Here is a 19,347-nt window from a genome sequence, read left to right on the forward strand (position 1 = left end):
AAAAATGCATATATTAGGGGAAAGTGTGCATAAGAATAAAGCTATTTATGGAAGTAACATACAAAAGTGCATTGTATTTGGGGAAGATGCTTGCAAACATTTGTACATTAGTCAGAACTGCATATTAAAATACGTTCTTTAGGAGGAATTGGCACTAAAATGCTGACACATTTAAAAAAGAATTCTTAAATAGCTGCAAAATTTGGAGAACTGATTTTAAGATTGGAAAAATGAGAAACTGAGAGAACCTAGATAGATAGAGCCTTTCATCTGCAGTACCAGGTTCTGTCTGAATGTTGTTGTTCATGAATAAATGCAACTATTGAAGTTCTCCTGACTCCGGCTGTTTCCTGGACAGATCCATTGCAAGATTTCCTCACACAATGAATACCCTTCCCAAACCCACAGAATACTTCACTGTCAGCATAAAAAAGGTCTTTGGATACAATTGAAAGTTCAAAGTGAGGGCGCACGCCAGATCTCCGCCATAAGAATCTGCCACAGCATGGGACCAGTATGCTGTGGACCCCAACTTGTTGTTGAAGCCAGCTGGTCCTCTGTAACATGAGGGACAACAAACAGCATTTCTCCGTGTGAGCTCAGTGAGCAAGCTGAGATATGAAAAGCTAAAATCAACAAAGGCACTTTCAATTTCATTATAAAAATAATCAGAGAGAAAGCCTAATAGATGAGCAGGGGGAGGAAGTTCCAGAGACAAAGCACCATGATTGAGTCCTATCTCTTCTTGCTGTTCACCTCCCCTCAGAAGATGGAGGCACTCTGATCAGGTCCTCCAAAGAAGATATTAAAGGTTGTGCGGGCTCATGAAGGAGCTTTACCTAAATATGAAAGCATTTTGGGATAGTAAATTGGCACAAGGAAGGGTGGTCTACAAACTGGTGAAAAATAAACAAAGGTTCGCTGTTGTACCTCTTAAATATTATTAAGAAAATAATATTTGGATTCCACCCATTCATTATCACAGTCTGCCTGTGAAGCTCCACAACCTTGAGCACTGGAAGGTAGCTCTGCACATAAAAAATCTATATGGGGCAATTTCTCATTACTGTATAACGATTTTGAACCTTTTTATAAATTAAATAACCACAGGAGTTCATGTAAAAAGAGGAGCAGACATTTACATATATTGCTCTCCCTCCTGCCATTTTCTCATGTCGGAATCAGCCTGTGCCAGTACAAAGAGAACTGAGTCTGCCTATTATTTTTGCCAACTTCAGAGTCAATAATAGTGAGAGGTGCCATTAGAGCAGCACTTTGGGGCAAACAGAGAGGGGCCCCACTCAGCAGGAGGAGCTACAAACACAGCAGGGCTGGCTTCCCACACTTTAAAGTACGTGAAGTAATGCACATTACAATCTTAAAGAGTCCCTTCTCTAAGTCCAGAATCAAAATCATCTAACTGTGCTACTCACATTAGAGTATAGCTGAATAGCTGTAAATTGGCCAAGGCTTCTGAGCACATATTGAGTCTGAGGTTTTTTATTTCGCTGGCGGCTCTTTGCTCTGCTCTGTCATCCACAATTAAATAAGTGGTTGTGAAACCTGAATCTTTGGCCTATTACCTGGAAACTTGTTGCTCTTGCCTGGTTCTAACTTCCTGAGCTGGGCAACTGGAACACTTTTGATTTCTATGGCTTATTTTTAGTTGTGTTCTGATTAATGAAAAGGAGCAGCCATAAGATTCTGCATGGCTTTGCTAGCTTTTTTAGAATGCCCTGGCATAAGGCATGGCTGGCTGGAATCCACACTGTAGCATTTTGTTGTAAATTCCACCTATATCTGCATATAATGCATATTAGTAATATCAGTTCTTTTTCTGTGCTCCTGGTTAGCATAAGCAAAAGTTAACAGCCCCTTGAATTTGTCTAGCAAGGATATTTTTAGCCTACATAAGTAGGTTCCGTTGAAATAAATGAGCTAATACTATGAAGCAAATGTACTTAAGGCTGAAATGTAATTTATATAATCCCAATTATTTCTTGCCTAACTATGGCTTCACTTTGCCAACTTCTTCCACCCTTTTCCTTATCTGAGCTGTTGGTGTATGCTTTTTATAATGAATATGTTTCTTTTCCTATTTATGTTTTTTGGGAGAAGATTGCCTAGACATGATGAGCTGTCAAGCACTGCCAAGTTGGATTGAATGAGGCTATATTGGGACTCAATTAAAATGCTCCTTCTGAATAAGTAACTGCTACTCTCTTTGTAAATCCCTCTCCCTCCATCATGCAAAGAGAAGAGAATCTTTCCTTCTACTTGTGTGTTTATATAGAAGTGTGAAGAAAGAGAGAGAATCTATATCTTGCCCTGATTTTAACCTTGCATTTTATTTTAGGTCAATACAAATGTATAATTCATAGTGGAGTGGAATTGATGGAGCCCCGTTGACAAATCCATTTCTATGTTTCTAAGCAGTGTTTAAAAAAATCTCTGATGTTGATTTGATCTTCTCTCATTTCAGGGCCAGGAAAGAAGCAAGTTCTTCTCTGTCTTCTACCTGTCCATTAATGCAGGAAGTCTGATCTCTACTTTCCTTACCCCTGTGCTGAGAGGTCAGTGTTGATTAACAACATGGATGGATGATATTCCCCCAGATATAGTTGGGCTACAACTCCCATCATTCTTGACCATTAGCCATGCATGGTGTGGCAATAGGAGCTGGAGTCCAAGAACATCTGAAAGGCCACCAGTTTCCCAGCATTGATTTAGAATGAAGGTGGGAATTAGATGCAGCATGACTATCCCACTCCCTTGGCTAATTGGGTTTTCCAGACTTCCACGTGAATAAAATCATATGGCTGTTTAGAGTGACTAGACCACTGTGATTCTGCTGAAAGAATAGAGAGAAGTTGTTTTTAAAATGGGATACAATTTTTATGTACAGCACTGGAACTTGGAGGGCTCCACAAAGAACACAACCCCATTCCCCCTTAGGAGGTAGAAACATATGGATGACTCTTTAGAAACAGTGCCAGGGCAGTCTGGGTAATGGGAGACATGGAAGCAGGAGGTCCACCTAACCAGCCTTCTCTACTTGGGGAAGGTTGCAAACGTGGAGTTCATGTTCCTTGAGTGAGTGGATCAGAGATTAGAGGACAAGGTGGGGATCTCAGAGTTGCACATGGACCTCCAGTTCACCAGAACAGCATGGCAAGCTGAATGCCTGCGCCTATGCACTATAGTGGGGTGTTGGGGGAGAAAAGGAGGAAACAATGCTCTTTTATCTGTTAGGTGGATTCCTTCATGTGCAGGTGCTGTACCCATGTTGCAAAGGATTGTGTCGTGTGTGTTTGTTTGTTTGTTTGTTTGTTTGTTTGTTTGTTTGTTTGTTTGTTTTAAGTACCATAAGACTTTCTGTGATATAAACATTGAAGAGAAGATGTGATTGAGTAAGCTCAGTTATGGATCCAACTTGCAATACAATACAAATCTTTATTATGGCCATAGACCAGCATTTAAAATCTGAAAAAGCGCTTTAGAAAGCTAAAAGGTATTAAAGCACAAGGTGAATATAAAAGTCTATAAGAATTTTAAAGAAACTAAAAGAATCCAAAAGAAGGGTCAGGAACATTGGACGGGTGTGGAAGAGCACAAAAGGTTGATATATAAAGGCTTTAACTATTACTTAAAGAGCACTCTGATATGTTCATTATAACTGATTTATGGCACAGGTCATCCTCCTATGACTCTGGAGTGCTGCTATGCAGAACCTAGAAACACTATACATTGCAGGAGGATCCAACTTGCATTTCCCCAGCTTCTGCTCGTGATCTTCATTCCATTCCCAAACAGAAGGGCTGCTGCCCTCAGACCAGCACAGAGTTCAGTACTCTAAATCCCATTGAGTTAAAAGCACAGATTGGGCTTTGACCAACAGATCTGGGACAAACAAAATGGTAGTCATTACAAGATAATGCCAGCCTGCCAGAGATGCCATGCTCTTTTGCTTGTCCTATATTGTATCACTGAAGGGAACAATGTAGGAAGGAGGAAATATCTTACAGGGAGTGAGATAAAGGAGTTTCCCCTCCTGGTCTCATCTTCTCCCATAGAGAAGACATGAAAAATACTGTAGATTCCAGCATATAAGATGACCTTTTAACCCCGGAAAAGAGGTTAAAAAGTCGGGGGTTGTCTTATACACCGGGTATGGCTGCCAAAGCTGCCGCCACCGCAGCAGTGGGCAGCGAGCTCCGCTCTGTGCCAGGAGGAAGCTGCCCGGCGAAGCTGCCCAGAATTATACATTCTGGAGTGTGCCCAGAGAAATAATTTAGGATAATAACATAATACCAATTTCTCTTCTACACCACAGCAACTTTCAGGAGCATTATAGATTTGCAAAGGTTTTTAGTTAATGTGCCAAACTGAATAAAGTTCTCTCCTGACCACCAAGTTGCAAAAGCCCATTTCAATCAAAACATCACTACCACCCTGATATTTAACATGTCCAAGTTAGGCTAAATGCTTCCCATTTCTTGCTTCGTGTTTTGACTGCTCTGTTTGGTAGCAGGAGTATGATAGCAACGTATTGAGAACAGTTGAGATGTTGTTAGGGCCAGGCCACAATCATTCTGGGATCTTCAGAACAGCAGTAGAGGCAGAATTATGCAGCTTGCTCTGCGTTAAAGAATATAGAAATCTGCCATACAGCATGTCAGACCGTGTAGATCAGAACTGTCTACACTGGCCGCCAACAGGTCTCCAGGATATGAGACTGGGATATTCCTTGCCCTACCTGGAAATGACAGGGATTGAAACTGGAACATTCTTCCTGAAAAACAGATGCTCTACAACTTCATTATGATCCTTCCACATACTGTATATGTTCTTTCTTGAGAGCTGGTGGAACGCAGCATGACATCACCTGGTGAGCATAATCTAGCGGGATCACAAGTTTGCAGACCTTTGTAAATCACATTGCCATTGACTTTGCATGGCCACCTATCCACAATCATCCAGTGAGGTCTATGCCAGAAAACACTGCCCTAAAGTTCCCCAGACATTCTCCCACCCATACACTGACCAGATAGACCTGTTGAGCTTCAGCAAAATTATTGTGTTCTGTGTTTTCAGCCCATGTCCTGAGATGCAAGGAGTGAAAGCAGACAGAACAAGAGGTTACCTTTAACATTGCACAGAGCAGCTCTCAGGAGAAAAACAATCACATCCAGAGGAGCAAAGAGAGGACACTTCGTGTGTCTTGTGTGTCTTGTGTGTTGTTTTTGAAACCTATTTAATGTCTGGGGTTGGATTGGGAACTTGCTTGCCTTCTATATTTAATCTAAAGTACAAGGCAGAAAGCAAATCTATTTACCTGTGTCAACACTGGTAAGTAGCTGCTGCTCAGAACATTTTGTAGCTGATTGAAAAGGAAGCTTCTTTTAGGCTCTGCATCTTATATCAACATAGGTCAATGCCAGGACAAATAAATATTGTGGCATGGTGCAGAGTGGAATGAGGATGTTTGGTTCTTAAGAGTCTTCCTTGAAGAGAAAAAAGAAGCACATTCCCTTTAAAACTTGGCTGTTTTGTGTGGTCTCTGTGGCTACTATATTGAGCAACCAATGTCCCAAACAGCTAAAAAAGTCCTCTGGTGAAAATCAGAAATAACATGGGCAGTTCTGGACTATCAAATTTCTGCTTATGCCTCCGAAAGCAAAATACTGTAAATAACCCAACTTCAGGCACAAACACAAAGGCAGCATTATAAACTTTAGATAAATATGTCACACATTAATAATGACCAGTATTTTTTTTTATCCTGTTGGTGTTCAGCTGTGAAATTGTTTTGTTTTCATTTGTTCTGGTGCAGAACAAACAGCATCTTTGCAACCACGTCTCCTGGAATATTTGCAGCTGGGTGTATGTAACCCTTGATTCAGAAGTTGGGCCACAGTCATGAGTCTAGAGGTTTCTCTCTGACTTTCACTGTGTTCTGGCTTGAGTACCCAGCCAGGTGAGCCTGGGACTCCAGTCTGGATGCCTGGGTAACTGTTCCCTCCCCATGACTTTCACACCTACTGCATATATCCAGGCACACACTGTTGGGAAGTGTTCTTATCAACAAAGTAATGTTGTGGCTTTTGGAGTCAGTGCAATGTTAATGTTTTGTGTATGGAAGATTAATTAAGGCAGGAGTTGTCATCAACCATTTTGGGGCAAGTTTGCAGACTGGATAAATGGGCACACATTTAAAGTACATCCAATGCACATTTGAAGCACACAATTCCACCCCCCAAACCAAGAAACTTGGCCCTTCCCGGAAACAGCAATTCTCAGCACCCTTAACAAATCAAATTTCCCAGGATTATTGCAGAGAAAGTTATGTGTTTTAAATGTGCATTAAACACACTTTTTAAAGTCATTTGCATCACACACACACACACACACACACACACACACACACCACAACCTAGCACATACCATAACCTAGCCTATAGGCTACAATAAAATGCTTCTTTTGAGTTTAATTTCAGTGAATGTAGGGGACCCTGCAGGCACCAGGGAAAGGTTCTGTGGGCACATGTGAGCCTACAGGTGCCCTTGACTTTAAGCACCAGTTCATACAATTTTTAAAATATTATTCATTACCCACCCTTCACCAGCTGGCTCTGGGGCAGGTTACGACAATTTTAAAATTCAACATTAAAAATAGTTAGAACAAATTACAGTCACAGGAATTGCCCTCAGAATGCCACATCCTGAGAAGTCTTAGAAAGTGAGCAGAGCCCTAGGCACGCTATTTCCTGATCTGCATACATTCTGAGCCACCCACAAAACTGATTCAGTGCATGCAGGTATACTAAGGAAAACTTGTCCTGTGTTGACTTCAAGCAAAGAAAAAGGTGGTAATGGGCATCTCTTTTTATTATGGCATTGGAAGGAAGGGTGGGAATCCGAATTGAAACATGGTGAAAGGGAGTTCTGTTTCTGCTTCTCTTAGGTGATGTGGAGTGCTTTGGTGGAGACTGCTATGCCTTGGCTTTTGGTGTTCCTGCTGCTCTCATGGTCATCGCTCTCAGTAAGTAGGTGGTGCTGTAACAGAGCAGCGGCAGTGCTAACATCTTATCTACCCCTTTGCAATACTGTATTGCTTGAAGCAGAGCAACTGGATGTACAGTCGCTCACAGCAGAGAATCAGTGTCCACCCAGAGGCCCGGAGAAATGCTGTCTTTTGCTTTGGAGAGAACAATCTGTGCAATGAAAAAGGCAGTGTTTCCTACCACCACCCACCACCCACCCCAGCTTCTATTTGTCTAGCTGCTTTAATGCCCTCTGGAATAGAAGTCTTCCCAGCAAAGGCTAGGAGATGCCACTAGACAACAGCTGATGTTGCAGGAATGGTCCCCCTTCACACACACCAAACAAAACCCAACAACATGCCAGCAGAATCCTAGAAGCCTCCTGTTTACCACATGGTTCCTTTGTATTCGTGTACTGTGCTTGTTGGATATCATCTGACATTACTGTTTGAAAAGTACATCACAGAAGCAGTCAAGGGAAAATACGCCAGCAAATGCTGCAGTTCTTTTCTTTCACTTTTTTTTTTTAAAAAAAAAAAAAGTCTACCCAAAATGGATTTGTTGCTGTTCCTGCTATTTGTTGATATGGCTGCAGATCCTTCAGTGATATGAGGTGGGCACAACTATGTTTCAGAGCATATAATGGAAAGGACCAAAGCTAAGATTTTAGTTAGTTCCCTCCCCCCCCCCCCAAATTGGGTTATTAATAATTATGGCTCAAGGTACGCACGCACGCACGCACGCACATGCACACACACACACACACACACACACACACAGAAGCCCAGATTAAATGCCAATTCAAAGCATGCTTATATTTTACTTGTGTGTTTCTTTACATGTATACTGTGTGCATGCCAACACATGCCTGTGATAGCAACAAAATTAAATGGCAGAACAAATCAGATGACTGGACCATTTAGTCCAGTATTTCATTTGTTACAGTGACAAATGAAAAAACAACAACATCAGATTTTGAGTATTTTTTATGCATGATTATTTTCAAATCTGCTCTTGCTTGTGTCGGGTTAGGCAAAATTTTAAAACTACTTTGTCCAGAATGCACAATCGCACCACAGATGCCTCCCTCCATCCCACATCATTCTCTTCTCCATGAGCAATTAGGCACAACGTAGATAGCGGGGACATCCAGCAAAGCTAAGTGTTGGAAGTTTCAGGACAGACAAAAGAAAATGCTTCTTCACACGGCACATAGTCAAACTATGGGATTTGCTCCCACTAGATGTATTAACGGCCACCAACTTGGATGCATTTGAAAGAGCAGCAGATGAATTCATGGAGGATAAAGCTGTCAATGGCAACTTGCCATAATGGATACATTCTCCCTCATCTGTCAGAGGCAGCATGCCTCTGAATACCAATTGCTGGGAATCTTGCTGTTGTGCTCAGATTCTTCTCAAGGGCTTCTGCTGGGCTTCCAATTTAGCCACTCCCAAAACAGGATGCTGGACTAGATGGGCTTTGGCCTGGCCCTGCAGGGCTTTTTGTAAGTTCTTGTGCTGAATTATGGAGTGGATGTGCAGCTGTATGTGCCAGCACCTCCTCCACACTTTATCCCCCCCATGCATTATGTAAACACCTAAATAAAGTTTATAGCAATCAATATTTGGGGACACTTAGATTTTTTTAAAAAAAATGCATTTTTTGTCTCAATGGACACACTCTTCGTAAGATTTCTAAAGCAGTGGAAAGTGATTCTGCTTGGTCAAGGCAAGGCACCTGATATTTGACTGTGCATCCTGCCTCTGTGCCACTTTCCGTGCTATTCTGAAAGGTCCCTGCACCCCCAGGACCAACTATGAAAGTTTCTTCATGCAGATGCTTATCTACATTGGATGTACAGTAACTCCTTTTGCCTACATTCAAACCACACTTCTTTTATAGTTGTGTTTATTGCTGGAAATGGAATGTACAAAAAGACTCCGCCAGAAGGAAATATCTTGCTTGAAATTTGCAAGTGCATTGGGGTAAGTGTGTTTCTTAGATATCCTTTTCATGCATGACTCTGAGATTGTAAAATCATATTTTCCACATGTCTGACCCTGATGTTAATTGATTAGCCATATGAGTTTTACAATGCAATCCTATATAGATTTGCTTAGAAATAAATTCCACTGCAGTGGAATAATGCCCACTGCTGCTGCTTCTGGCCTCTATGTTGCACACAAACAGGCCCTGGGCAGAATACCTGATCAACAGAATGAAGCAGAGGAGGGGCGGGCAGCCAACATTATCCTGCTCCCTGCTGGATATACTGATTATCTCCACTCTTTCAGTCATCTGCGTAGGGCTTTTATGTCAATGATTCCAAGAGCCAGCTTCAGATTGGAGAAGGGACTTTAGCCAAGTAGCCATTCAGACTCAAAGGTAATACATGGGAATATTTTGTCCAACTTCTCTCAAAGCATAACTGCATGTTGGATCTAAACCAGAGGGCTTGGGGCCAAAAACGTTCATTGGCTCTGCTGCTCAACATCCAGAATGGCTCCCTACCATCCATCATCCTGATTAGTATTACTTTACTCCAGCACTGAGGTCACTGTGACAATTTGCACAACAAGGCATTTGAGGCTTTAAAAAAAAAAAGATTAGGAAAAATATAACTCAGGGGTGTGGTGCAATGGACATGTGAAGAATTGTGAATGGTATGAAGGGTTATATTACATCACTTTCTCATTCTCCCCTTCCTAGCATATTAGAATTCAGGGTCAACCAGTGAAATTGATTGGCACTGTATTAACTGCAGTCAAAATAAGTTGTTTCTCATACAATCATTAGTACATAATTATCATATGAAATTCATCACCAGAAGGTGTGGTGATGGCCACTAGCCTTAAGGTGGTTTCTTAAAATGGATTAAATAGCTTGATAGGGAATGGGTTGCTCAGTGGCTATTAGCCATTACAGATAAATGGAAATTCTCTGTCCAAAGGAAGTACAATTGATGATGAGGTGCTGGGTATGGCTGCCTCAATAATCATCACACCCTCCTCATTAACATAGGGTTGCCACTGCAGTGAGTAAGGCTCTCTGGGCCCCTTTAAGGAATCTACTGTTGACCTTCTGGGCCTCCTGACACTGCTGTACCGTATCTCTGCTGTCATTGTTCATCTGCCTCCTCTGGACATGCAAGGAGTGAGCAGAGGGAGGAGGGAAAAACAGCATCCTTCACTTGCCTTGAATTCTCTTTCTGGGTCCTGAAGGAGAGGGAAAATAATGGCCAATGGCAACAGCAGCAAGGAGGAGGTGGACTCTCTCATGGATGGGGCCCACTTGGAGTTGGCAGTGGGCCACTGACAGAATGTTGGGGTGAATGAAACTTGGTCTTACTTTTCAAGGACAGGAAACTTTTCTCTATCATCTAGATTTTCCAGATCAGCATTTCCAAAATAAAGGACACTGCAGATATGTGGTCAACTACAGAGTTGCATATATGGAACTTACCAGCTGCTGTTAAATGTTACCACTTTTTTCTGGTGAAAAGAAAAAGACCAAGAATTGCAGGAACAATATCAAGCATGCCATGCATGCCATGATTTGCTTTGCTGGACTAAGGGATATGGAACCCAAGGCCTTATTCATACAACAAATGCCATTACCCAGAAAATAATATCCTTTGTGTCTTGTAGAAGTCATCCAGTGAATCAATGAAAGGGATGAAACCTGATTTAAGACAGGGATGAGGAACCTGCGGTCTTCCAGATGTTGCTAGTTTGCAATTTCCATCGTCCCTAACTACAGAATATGCTTGCTGGCGTTGATGGGAGTTAGTGTCCAATGGTATCTGAAGGGCCACAGATTCTCCACTCATGATATATGGCATGAGAGTAGGGTCAATAAAACAATATAAGATTGTGTAAGAAATGATGTAATTAATTGTAATGGGCTTTATGCAGTGGACTAAGTTAAACAAATGTAGGAGCAACTCCATAACCTACACATCTCTCAATTGCTTTTATTCCCCTCTAGTTTGCTGTTACAAACCGGATCAAAAATCGATCCCGGCACATTCCTAAAAGGGAGCACTGGCTGGACTGGGCCTCAGAAAAATACTCAGTAAGTCAATATTTGGATCTGAAGTCTTTTAATATATATTCCTCCAATAAGATGTGAGCTATCAGAGTATAACAGCTAGAATGTAGAAATGGATCAACTCTCCTCATCTTCATTCAAAATCACTGCAAGTGTCTCCTGAAGACCACTGTAAGTGTCTTCAGAGAATATACAAAAAATACATTCCCCCCCCCCCTAAATTGACTTCAGTTTTTGTGTGCATGTGTGCTTCCTTTATGGAATGAATACACATTTTTGCAACACTGCCTGGGAATCGTAGTGTGAATACTGGGAAACTGAAGCTCCCAACATCAGCCACAGTGGAAATTTGTTTGTAAACTGTCCCTCTCCCAAAACAAAGCACCCAAGAACAGAGGAGTTTAGATTGGAACCAACCCAAGTTTGCCACCATGAGCACACTGTTCAGGAAGGTGCATCCAATTCCAGCTCTGTGGTTAGTGCGCCTCTATTATAGGCATGTGTTTGTCACAATCACACCTTACGATTTTAGTGTATACCTGAAAAAGTAGTGTGTTCCCTGATACTGAGATACATTGATTTGGTGCAGTGCATACCTGCCTACCCGTTTTCTTTGTTCCTCCCTTGTGCTTGCTATATTAGCTCACATTGTTTACAGTAAAAAGGTAAAAGGTAAAGGTACCCCTGCCTGTACGGGCCAGTCTTGCCAGACTCTAGGGTTGTGCGCTCATCTCACTCTATAGGCCGGGAGCCAGCGCTGTCCGCAGACACTTCCGGGTCACGTGGCCAGCGTGACAAGCTGCATCTGGCGAGCCAGCGCAGCACACGGAATGCCGTTTACCTTCCCGCTGGTAAGCGGTCCCTATTTATCTACTTGCACCCGGAGGTGCTTTCGAACTGCTAGGTTGGCAGGCGCTGGGACCGAACGACGGGAGCGCACCCCGCCGCGGGGATTCGAACCGCCGACCTTGCAATCGGCAAGTCCTAGGCGCTGAGGTTTTACCCACAGCGCCACCCGCGTCCCTGTATTGTTTACAGTACATTTGCTCAAATATCCATAACCAGATTTGTCATGTGTGATTATTCTGCAGTAACTGGGTCACCCCAAATATGCACAGGCATAGCTCTCTTTGCATCAGCCTCCAAAGTCATTGCATCTAAAATGTTCCACAACGGAGCTGAACGGATTGAGAAGCACCTGAACACATCATCTGCAGAACTGGTGTACTTAAAGCATAAAAGTTGATATTAGGGAAAACACACATATTTTCCTACACAGAGTTCACCTCCATGCAGCAAAATTATATTGTCTGAGACTGTTGCTTGTAGACCTTTCTTTCCTACTAACCATTATTGCCTTTTGCTTTGTGTTTCCCTTCACAGAACCAACTGATAACTGAAGTTAAAATGGTGACACGGGTCCTGTTTCTCTTCATACCACTTCCAATGTTTTGGGCTCTCTTTGATCAACAGGTAATGTGCAGTACTATCTAGTGTGGCTTCACTGTACCCCTCAGCCCCAGTATCAAGATAATGCAGCTGCAGGACTTTTTTTCAGAACATGAGCAATGACATCATTGGGTAAAGCACCAGGGTAATTGGCAGACACACTTTGTTCTGGCAAGTGATTGAGCTAGTAATAAGGCTTTCAAGTCCTTTCCTTTAATGGGGTTTCTGCATTACAGTAGGTTAGGTTAGCAATTTAAATGGCAGTAGTACATCTTTGCAAGCTTGTTTTCATTTCTAATAAAAAGCTTAAGGCTGCATTTCAGCTGGGCTGAAGATCTTTTCCTAAATTTCAGTGTGCTTTGCAAGTTTAAACCTATGCAGCCAGAAGTAAACACCACTGTGATCAACGGAACTTACTCTCAAATAACTAGGTATAGGGATACAGACAGGGTGCAAAAAAACCTTAGACTTTATGGTGCCACAGGACTCCTTGATTAGCTCCTGCACTTCAGAATTTACCACTACACCACTGTGTGTGAAAGTAAAAGGTGACCTTCACCAGTGACTTTCACAGTCTTATGTTCAGTTCTTTAGTTTTCTGAACTGTTTTTTAAAAAAAGCTGTCATGAAAATTCATCAGGAAATTGCTCCAAACATGCACAATTTTGTATGCAGTTTTACCTCCTAACACATATCATTGCAATGCAATTTCTCGTAATCTAATGCATTTTTAACTTTGCCAAACCTTTATTAGGCATTACAAGTATAGGCCATGATAAAACATCTATATATAAAATTTTAAAATATATACAAATAAACAGCCACGTAAAATATGTAATAATGAGGATTTTCATTGGAATTTCTTCTCACTAAATAGTGCCAAAATAGTTTGACAAAAACTCAGCCACCCTTGCAGTTACTTCCAGGTTAATGTCAGACAGATAGAAACTAATACAGTGGTACCTCGCAAGACGAATGCCTCGGAAGACAAAAAACTCGCAAGACGAAAGAGTTTTTCGTTTTTTGAGTTGCTTCGCAAGACGAATTTCCCTATGGGCTTGTTTCCTTTTTCTTAAAACCGCTTGAAGAGGTGCAGTTGCGACTTGACCGTGCTTTGCAAGACAAAAAATTCGCAAGACGAAAAAACTCGCAGAACGAATTAATTTCGTCTTGCGAGGCACCATGATGTTAGACCACCCAAAAAAGGGAATAGCACAATTTGTGTAGCTGGTTGTACAATGGACAGTAGAAAAGTTTCCTGTAATGCACACATTCAAGCAATTAAACAGAACAAAAAACCCTCTGATATTATTAGAGACCAAATTAAATTCAGCTTGTATTTAAAGGTGAACCTACCTAACCTGCACTTTTCACAACACTATGCACACCAAAACACAACCACTGTTGAAAATTTTCACTTCTCCAAATTTTGCAATGGAGTTCTACAGCAAAGTAAAGTATTTAAAAATGCATATGCTAGGGTAAAGTATGCAATAAAATGCCTGTAGTGAGAACAATGTACAAAAATGCATTGGTCCCTCAGCTTCCGTCAAGAGCAGATAATCAAACATCCCCAGAAATGATAGACATTGCGGATGTTCTTTGAATGTGCCAGACACTGTAGAACATATCGTTCTGCTTAAATTTCCAATGGCAATCCCTACACATGTGGATATTTAAGTCCAATGATGTAGTGGGCATATATTTGCCCCACCTCCATTCCTCTTAAGAGATCCTGAGGCACATATACACTACAAGCCTATATCAAATTTATTTATACCAATTGTCACAATCAAGATAGGTGATGAGATCCTACACACACTTACATGAGAATAAGTTCCATTGAACTCAATGGGACTTGTTTCTCTCCCCCCTTTTTTATAATATTTTTTATTAATTTTAACATATAAATTATAAAATGTACCACAAAACTTATCACTTATACAATCTTTTTGGACTTCCATCAGCACCTCTGATGATCCACCATTTTAACCACTTCTTATGCATTTCTTAACTTTATATTGCCTTTACATCTCTTAACAAATCATCCTCCCCCTTATCCATTTTTACAATACTTCTAATCTCCTCACAAAACTTCTTGCAACCCTACAAACGTCGTCTGTTCTTCACAATTACTTTTCAAATAGTCTGTAAATTTACTCCAGTCTTCCGTGAATTTCTGGTCTCGCCGGTTTCGAATCCTTCCTGTTAGTTTATCTAATTCTGCATAATCCATTAACTTCATCCTCCATTCTTCAATCGACAGTAACTCTTCTTGCTTCCATTTTTTGGGCCAATAATATTCTTGAATGGGACTTGCTTCTCAATAGACATGTGGTGGATTGCACAGATAAGCCCTTGAATCCATCCCTAACTACTTATTTTCCTTTTCATTGAGAAACATTGTTTCCGGGTTTCTTACAGCATTTGACTAACAAAAGGTATGAATAAGATACTTCCTTGTGTGGGAAATATACATGTGAAGAACTGGGTATTGCTTAGAAAATCTTACATTTGATTCCATTTTTAAGAACAGCCTTCCTACCTTGGTTGTGTGCATAATTCTACCTGTTGCTTTAGCCTTTTCTTGGTTTGCTAAATGTGATTCTGTGGATTTTCTCCCTATTCAAAGGGTAGGCATTTAGGAAAAGAATTGGCAAGGTTCTGTTTCTGATAACAGATAAGGAGAAAATGCACATGCTTTCATTTAACTGCAATTATTATATATGTTAAGAATGTATGATGAATGCATTTTCATGTTCTGAACCTTAACAATATTTCATGGCCCTTTTTGGTAATTTGCTATTGCTTTTCTTTTGAATGTTGGCCATGCATGCAGTACTCCATGGTATTCATTTTGATCTGTTTTCTCCTTAGGGTTCTAGGTGGACACTGCAAGCCACTAAAATGAATGCTGACTTTGTAAGTAGATAGGGTTCATTCACGATAATTATATTTCTTCATTAAACAAATTCAAGTCAGTAGTTTAAATTATGGGCTGGCAGTGTAATAAAGGATCACACGTCTATTGATTTTAAAATAAGTGCATCTCTAACGGAACAATAATTATAGACTTAATGACTAGTGGGGGGGCAGGACGGGAGAACAATTTAATATGGAATAGAAAAGATATGGAGAGTATCCTCCAGCAATTAATATATTTTGGCTCAGTGAGATTCTGAGAGTCCCTAAGGGAATTCCCATTTGCTCTTTAGCCTAATGTATCATATTATTTATTTAACAAAAATTGTGTACTGCTTGATAATAAAAAGACCCTCTATGCGATTACAGATATATAAAATAAAACATCAAACCTTTCAGTAAAACCAGGTATTTAAAAGCTTTCAAAATATTATTAGACTAAACAGTAGCTAAAAATAGATAAAACACATTACAATCATCTTCATGGTCTTCCACTTACTTTATCATAGTATTGTCATGATTTTCAGCCTACTTTGTATTATTACCATCAGCAACAACAGTAATGTTCAGTCAAGGTAGGCAAAGCCAACTCAAAAGTGTTTTCATGCAGTGGGTGGACAAAATAGGATCTTGGACTTCTGGCTGAAACTCTCTTTGACTAATGTTATTATAGGAAGATGATGTCTCAGCAGAGAGCTAAAGTCTACTGAAGCCTTATGGATGCAACCATGTGGTTGGTTCTGCCTCTTGGGAAAGCCCTTGCCTGATTTTGCAGTCTTTGACTTCTGCAAGTCTGAGAGGATGGAGGTCCTGCAAGGGTCTCATCATCTGAGTCCAAGAATGGTGGCATGGCTGTGTCATTGCGCTGGGAGAGCCCCAAATAAGATACTGACAGTTATCTCCATGAGGAAGTGGTCTGAATCTTGTCACCATTGGTGTCCACTGCTGTGCACTACAAGGTCTCAGAGGTCAGGGATCATGACACATGACCAGGCGATTGAGCGGGGCAGGGCTGAGAACATAGTTCCAGTAGAGCATGACTGAGGAATCAGACAAATGCTCATGATACCTTATGAAATTCATAAATAGATACAGTCCTGTTCTTAAACAAACAGTGTGTCCCTGTGGCTAGTCCCACGTCTGTTTAGAGATGTTGTCTAAATTCAGTTTGGTCTGAAATGCAATGAAGTTTTCTGCTATGGGATCTCTGTTATGTTCGGCAGATGGCTTGCTTCTAAAGCATTGTTCCTTTCATCCTCCTGCATGTGTTAGCTGTCTGCTTCACTGATGTCAGTTCTGCCACAGTTCCCTTATTTTGTTTGCTAACCAGTTTCAATCCTTTAATTTCAGGGAGGATTTGTCCTTCAACCTGACCAGATGCAGGTAAGGCAATGGTTGTCAGCTAGGGCACGTTGCTACTGTGTCAGAACTCGTATTGATGCCACTGTCATAGCACCAGCGATTCGTTGTTTAACCACTTCATCTATATAATTACAGACTGTACCCTGGCATTCCATCAGCACCAGTTGTGAATTACTCCCTATGGTGTATTTAGGACTGCAGCCTAAGTTACCATAAATGGCTAATATAATGCATCATTTGGTTTTTCAGTTCTTAAATCCTCTCTTGATCCTTGTCTTCATCCCAGTTTTTGACTTCGGGCTGTACCCCTTGGTGAACCTGTGCAAATTTAATTTCACGTAAGTACCTGAACTTTCCCCCCTTTTATTTAGAAAATGCAGTACAGATTCATGGATGCACGTACTCTTGTAGGTTGAAAATGTCTAAGATTATTAGTCAAGCATGGATAGTTTTATGATGGAGAGGTAACAGAAGGGAGAATCTCTTTCAATCTCTATAGCCTGTGAGTTCTAGGAAAATGTGGCCTACTAGTTAAAAAAAGATGGACTTTTCTGCAGCTTTTAGATATCCCCTCAAAGCAGAGGGACTGCATGCAAACACCAGCATCTTCTCGTTTTAGTGGTTTGTGGTGGGAGGCACCAGTATTTTTACAACCTTCCAATATTTTTCTGTCATAGTAGAGCATCTTTATGTATTGAAACACTCTCCTAACTTGTGCTTCACTTCATTTAGGCCCAAGGGATATCCACACAAGCACAGATATCACATTTTGAAAATGTTGGTCATGATAGGTGCTTTGGGAGATGTGCAATTTATTTCTTACATGCCTTCAGCACTTGTAGTTCAATAACCCAAGGCAATTTTTCTGTCTGCTGCCCTAGAAGGGAGTTGGAGATAGATCATCAGTGGTGCTTTCCTCCACTTCACACATTAACTAAATGCCAAACAACGTTCCTTCCTAGAAGAGCTAAGGGGAAGATAATATGAAACTTGCTAGCACAGAGCATTTTTAAAATAGCTTATCAATTTGAATGGGCCTCGGTTATAGCCTCATAATAATATAATATGGAGGTTTTATGTTAAAAGAACAGCCTCTGTCTGTTCATATGGCTTAATGTGCAATGATCTCGGACTCAGAGGAATTGCATGATTCATCTTAAATTACACATTTTTTGTAATTAAGTTGTGTTTATTTACTATCAGACCCATTAAAAAGATGGCAACTGGCATGATCCTTGCGGGCCTGGCATTTGCAATTGCAGCTGTTGTAGAACTCAGGATAGAGGTAAGCGCTGAGCAGCTGTATGAAGCAATAAGGTAAAGATACATGCTTCCTACCTCTTATGTACCAGTGCACTACCCATCCTCCCTCCTTGACTTGTTTTATGGTATTGGCTCCTGAATACACAATTTTAAAATACTCTAAGGTTTCAGGTCCTTATTTTGGAACAGAGATTTGAGTGTCATGAATCTGTAGATCAGAAAGTGATCTGGATCTGATCTGTATCATTAATAACCAGAATTCAGGGAATCATTGTGATTATATTGTGGCATACTCTTTTCATTAGGAAAGGCTATGTTGAAGCCAATTCCAAAAGAATATTGCCTTCAGACCACATATTTGACAGACATAGTCCTAGCAATAGCACGCTGGAACTCATAACAAGTGCATGTTGCCTGAGACTCAGTGCCGAGGTCCAGTTCTTGTCCTTTGTGGTGCAGCTGCTGGTTCTTCATGCTTGGGTCCCATGCCAATCTGCTAATACTTGGAACAGGAAGACCACGTGAGATGGGCAGATGTTTCTGGTTCATCTCAGATGAGTAGGACGTCTTCCTGGACACACACACTTCCTGTTCCAAACATGAATGGTGCAATGTGACACATGGCCACAAAGATGTGATGATCACATCACAAAAGGTAACATCAGCCCTAAAGTTAGAAAGAAACCCACCTGTATGTATATTCTTGTATATATTATCACGTAGAGGAAAAGTCTGTGCATGTGTGGAACACACCTCTTTTACAGCAACGTTTTCAAAAGTCTTTTATGCCTCTTTTATAATAACTACCAACCATCAAGATATATATAACTAAGAGCTATGTTCTGTTGCTATTGTACAGCTTTGGTAAAGGAGAGAATAGGGTTTTGACTAACCAAGTGCTTAATATTACAACTACCTACTGTAGTATTATAACTATGCACTTTATTTCCATTAGGAAAATGCTGTGCCAAAGCCAGTTTCAAAAGAAAGCTACATTCAGGTCCTGAATTTGGCAGACAGTGATATTGAAGTGGCAATCCAAGATTATGACCTATTTCGACAGCCGATCAAACCATTTCAGGTGAGCTTATTGGTTATTTCCTTGGCAAGATCATTCCTTTTCAAAGTTAATACTTAACTTTCCAAGATACCACAGACACATACCACAGAAAGATGCTGTGAACTGCCTTGAGATCTATGGATGAAGGGCAGTATACAATGTTGTTGTTGTTTTGTTGTTGTTGTTGTTGTTATC

At 40.8% G+C, this 19,347-nt stretch overlaps 1 protein-coding gene across 1 annotated transcript in view; it reads left to right on the forward strand.

Annotated features, from left to right (window-relative positions):
* SLC15A2 (solute carrier family 15 member 2) overlaps positions 1-19,347 on the forward strand; it is a 59,945-nt gene that overhangs the window by 20,147 nt on the left and 20,451 nt on the right. Inside the window, exons 6-15 of the mRNA XM_077934838.1 lie at positions 2,483-2,573; positions 6,965-7,042; positions 8,949-9,031; positions 11,034-11,120; positions 12,480-12,569; positions 15,423-15,467; positions 16,818-16,850; positions 17,079-17,167; positions 18,033-18,114; positions 19,048-19,173. Of these exons, the coding sequence (XP_077790964.1) occupies positions 2,483-2,573; positions 6,965-7,042; positions 8,949-9,031; positions 11,034-11,120; positions 12,480-12,569; positions 15,423-15,467; positions 16,818-16,850; positions 17,079-17,167; positions 18,033-18,114; positions 19,048-19,173 (804 nt within the window). The remainder of the gene's footprint in view (positions 1-2,482; positions 2,574-6,964; positions 7,043-8,948; positions 9,032-11,033; positions 11,121-12,479; positions 12,570-15,422; positions 15,468-16,817; positions 16,851-17,078; positions 17,168-18,032; positions 18,115-19,047; positions 19,174-19,347) is intronic.

The sequence above is a fragment of the Podarcis muralis genome, chromosome 1 (assembly GCF_964188315.1).
Source record: "Podarcis muralis chromosome 1, rPodMur119.hap1.1, whole genome shotgun sequence".
Classification (NCBI taxonomy): Eukaryota; Metazoa; Chordata; class Lepidosauria; order Squamata; family Lacertidae; genus Podarcis; species Podarcis muralis.